The sequence below is a fragment of the Sphaeroforma arctica genome (genome assembly GCF_001186125.1).
Source record: "Sphaeroforma arctica JP610 unplaced genomic scaffold supercont1.598, whole genome shotgun sequence".
Taxonomy (NCBI): domain Eukaryota; class Ichthyosporea; order Ichthyophonida; genus Sphaeroforma; species Sphaeroforma arctica.
The window spans coordinates 3,151-7,668 of record NW_014039960.1 but is presented as its reverse complement, the minus strand read 5'-3'; the positions used below and the strand labels follow the sequence as shown (position 1 = coordinate 7,668).

The window sequence follows — 4,518 nt, the reverse complement described above, 5'->3', positions numbered from 1 at the left end:
AATTTAGCACCAAACAATCTATTGTTTTACAAAAAAATCTTTCGAAAAAAATATGGGTTGCTGTAGCAACAACCTCACTGAAGCAAGGACTATGATTCGGCCGACTTACCGACTGTGAGTCAGACTGTCAGAGTCTGAGACTCTGAGAATATGAGTCTGTGAGACTCTGATCGGCAGTTATCAGTCATCAGTCATCAGATTCTTCGCGAGAGAGAGTATGTACTATGTACTGAATTAATTTAAAAATGAAGTGTAAATATGTTATTTTTTTTAAATCGAGGTTGACACTTGGCACTTGACATTTGACACTAGAGAAGTTGAGTCTTGATTGTTGAGACTTGAGAGTTGAGACTTGGAGACTTGTGAAGTTTGTTATTTTGTTTCTGTTTTCCAATAAGAGTGTAAATGAATATAAATATACTCTTGTTGAGAGACTTCGGGCTTCGGGTCTTCGGCCCTGTTTGTCAGACGTTTTCTCTCTGTTTTCAAAACAAAACCCCCCAAAAATCTAATTAGTAATTTGAAGTTTGAAGTTTGAAGTTGGGTTTTTTTCTCCAATGACCTGTGCTCGAAGAATCATCGAGAATCAGAGAATCACCAGGCAGGCAGGCACAGTAAAAGCCACAGATTCAAAGAACACACAGTTCACACGTCACAATTCAGTGAGTTCACAAACTTCATACTTCACACTCACAGTTCACACCTGCATAACCTTCTAAATTTAAAAAAAAACATTCAATTATATTTCTAAAATATAAAAGCTCCATAGCTCCTTCATATTTTTGGGTTTTAAACATGCCCACTATACTCTTGGAGCTCAAACTATCACCTATTAATAGGTTGAATGAAGGAATGATTGAAGATTTCAAATTGACCTCATTCTCTTAAACAAAATAGGGAAACATCCCCATGGCAATTAGCAATGTGGCAACGGATCGGCTGATTTCATTGATTTTTCCAATGAGAACTGTGGAACAATCTCATTTTCAAACTCTTGAAATCCCAGAGAATTTTTTTCTCAGATTCATTTTCAGAGCAGAAATGTCAGGGAGAGCACACGTGTAATTCTATTATTGAATGGTAGATACCATGTGGCGGAGCAAACAGATATGCCAGAAAAATATGTTTTTACTTTTTTCAAGCATGATGTGCTACTTTGTTTTACGGTTTATTTTGGGCCCAAAACACGGGGGGGAGGGGGAGCCGAGGGGGAGGTTGGGGGTAAACAAATTGCAATCGGGCTCAGCCTTGAGCCCTGAGCCATGAGCCCTGATGCCTGAGCCCTCGACCAAGCAACAATGCCAGAGGCGGACCGCGCTCCGGACTCCGGAAATGGTAAAAACACCACAATTGTATATTTTTGGTTTTTTATGCACATATGCATATAAGTTGCATAGCCTTCTCTCTTCTGGTGTGTAATTGATAAATAAAGTATAAACTCAACAATTTTTTTTTCATCTATGTACTGTTTGAAGTTTTGTTTTATATTTTGTTTAAAAAAAATTGTAAAACAAAAATATAATAACCAAAAGACACAAACATCATGGCCTCTCTCTCTGAAATTTTCGCTGGATGAAGAATGGATTCTCCAGCAGGACGAAAATCATTTCTGAGAGACAATTCCAGAATCCAGTGGGCCATGCAAACATATATTTGTAAATAGAAGTTTATTTAGCAAATCCAATCCAATACTTTTTTTTGGAAAATATAAAAATAAAACAATTCTATAGTATGTGTGTACATATCAATTTTTTTGTGTGGTGAGTTTTGCCTTATGTGGCCTCGGCCTTCGTCACTTCTCGTGAGTCGTGGACTCGTGTGTCTGGCAACTGTCTGTCTACCTGCTTCCTGCTGTGTGATTGGTATATTAATGATTTGAAGTATACATATGCGGTACCGGGGTACACATACCTCACCAAACGTCTATTGGACAGCAAGCTCACGCCCAATCACTCGCGCCGCCCTTAACCGTATCATAGTCATACTCCTTTGAGTTGTTTTCAGTTTTTTCATTTTTGATTGTGATTCTCGAATTGTGAGACCACTCTCAAACAATTCTGGACTGAAAATGAAATTCTGTGTCGCACACATATTCGATTTTCCAGCAGAATTTTCAATTTCAACCGCACGGTGAAAAAATATCAAAATATGCACGCGCATATATATATATCCTTGCTCATAGATTTTGAAACCCTCATTCTTCCTTTAAATATTTTCAATAATGAACTGTGTTGCGTTTATTGTGGCGGCTTTTGCCTGCCTGCAGTTGGCCGACGCCATGTCGTCACGAGCGTATGAGAGCGACATTTACGAGCCTTTGGCTAGTGATAAGTGTCCCGAGGACTGTAAGACATTCTTCGACGGTTGTAATCAGTGTATGTGCTTGGAAAATGGGGATATGGCTTGTACCAAGATGGTGTGTAGTGAGGAGGAGATGGAAGATGCCATGTGTATTGACGATCTTGAACTGTACCCCGTACCAGCGGAGAGTGAGACTTTTGAATGTTCTGGCATTATGTGCATGATGTACTGCAAGGAGGGCTTCAAAAAGGATGAGAACGGTTGCGACTTGTGCGAGTGTGCAGAGCCTGTTGAGCCTGTTGATGTGTGCGCTGAGATGCCACTGTGTATGAAGTACTGTGAGAACGGTAATGTAGTTGATGAAAATGGTTGTGATACATGCGAGTGTAAGGAGGCACCTCAGTTCTGTGCCGAGGGATGTGAGTTCTACTTCGATGGGTGCAACACTTGCACGTGCGGTGGTGATGGCGTGGCCGCCTGTACCGAAGTGTTCTGCGAGTCGTACGAGGAGGCTATCTGCCTTGACGCTGGCGAACCCGAGTGTGGACCTGTCTGTACTGTCTTCTGTGAGTACGGGAATGTTATGGACGAGGACAATTGCCCCACATGTGTGTGCAAGGAGGCCCCTTAAACACGCGAGACTCCCCTTCCCACGCACACTCTACCCGAATTTCCTCCACCGCCACATAACCTGTGGAAACTGTAGACTTCTGTGATCGAGGATAATTGTAACACCTGCACCTGTGGTGACAGCAGGTTGCCTATGTACACGCTTATAACACGCCACCACAACGAGGAGGTTCATTCTCTTGACAAGTAATCGAATACTTGATGGGACTAATATTCCGCTGAAACGTTTGTCGGCGATGGAATATTTTATTAATGGGTATGCGAGGTTTGACTAGACTCGCTTCCAAATCAAAATTGACATGACATTGTATATGGTAATAAATATGATACCTCTCACCTCTGATCGCTCTGCTAGAAAAACTAGTATTGGCTGTACTACTACGCTTTATCCGTTACCTTTACCTTTCGACTCGTCGCATCACTACAGGCACTAGAGATAGCCCAAGATAGGTGTAGTCGCTTTCTAATCTCCAGAAGGTTGTTTCAAACTCGTATACAATTGTTGCATGTGTATAGCTCTTTGATCCCCAGTATGAAAGAATGAGCCAGTAGACATTTTATTGTGTTCTTACTCTTGTCAACTAGGGTATACATAATATATATAAAAGAGATTGCGATATTGCTGTCTTATAGGAATTTAGCGGGCCCCGCCATATCCTCAACCTCCTTGAAACAAGCCTTGATCTCGTCCAGGCTCATGGCTGACCCAATCTTCTGAACAGGTACGCCGTTGATTTGCACAGACGGTGTGCCGAACATGCCCTGCAAGGATAAAACAGTATTCAAACAGATCTGAATTTGATAATTGCACAAAAACAAACAAATCTCGACACACAAAGCTCCGCCTGAAATGTATGCGAGCACATGCACGCATACCTTCAGAATCATGTTCCGGAACATGACCTTCGCCTCCGCATAGGTGTCGTCCTTATCGAATGTCTGCGCGATGAACTCTTCTTCGCTCTCGCCTATATGACCGATGTCAGCAAAGACGATATCAGAAATAAATAAATACTGGCTTTGAAAGATTAGCAACAATGAAACACCAATGCGAATCGTACACAACGGCAAAGAAACTTACATCTTCGACATAAAACCTTCACTGGGCGATCAAATCACAATTTGGTCTTCATTTATAATATGAGAGACTGACGCTGCTAACATTAACTAAGGTGTACACATACCAGTCTGTTTGGCGAGGATCCCTGCGACAAGTTTTTGTACATCCAGACGGGTTTTATTCGCGCAAGCATCGTTCTTGAGGGAGTCGAAATTCTCTGAAATTGAGTGAAGAGCCTCGATGAAGCCTTCAGTAGTTCCCTGCAGCACAAATTAGAAGGCATACGAGTAACCGTAGTATGAGCTGTGCTTGTTATGTGATGTGCAAGTCGATTACATTATACAAACTCAACGGTAGGAAAGACTGGCACATAATCCAGGCCATACTGCATCACACTACGGCATAAGTTGGGTTGGTACCATTAATGATTTCATTATATACAAATAATAGAAAGGAGGTTACTTTTGAAGTTGCAAATCACAAATAATAGAAAGGAGGTTACTTTTGAAGTTGCAAATCACCAGTGA

General features: G+C 41.5%; 2 protein-coding genes across 2 annotated transcripts in view; one reads left to right on the top strand and one right to left on the bottom strand.

Annotated features, from left to right (window-relative positions):
- Positions 1-2,028: 2,028 nt before the first annotated feature.
- SARC_07491 (hypothetical protein) lies at positions 2,029-3,274 on the top strand. Its single transcript, XM_014298566.1, has one exon. The coding sequence runs from the start codon at positions 2,222-2,224 to the stop codon at positions 2,930-2,932; it is 711 nt and encodes a 236-aa protein (XP_014154041.1). The 5' UTR covers positions 2,029-2,221; the 3' UTR covers positions 2,933-3,274.
- Positions 3,275-3,433: 159 nt separating this feature from the next.
- The window catches only part of SARC_07490 (hypothetical protein), a 3,123-nt gene continuing 2,038 nt past the window's right edge, over positions 3,434-4,518 (bottom strand). The window contains exons 2-4 of the mRNA XM_014298565.1: positions 4,116-4,251; positions 3,808-3,899; positions 3,434-3,693 (exon numbers count right to left, since the gene is read on the bottom strand). Coding sequence (XP_014154040.1) covers positions 3,559-3,693; positions 3,808-3,899; positions 4,116-4,251 — 363 coding nt within the window. The 3' untranslated portion in view covers positions 3,434-3,558. The remainder of the gene's footprint in view (positions 3,694-3,807; positions 3,900-4,115; positions 4,252-4,518) is intronic.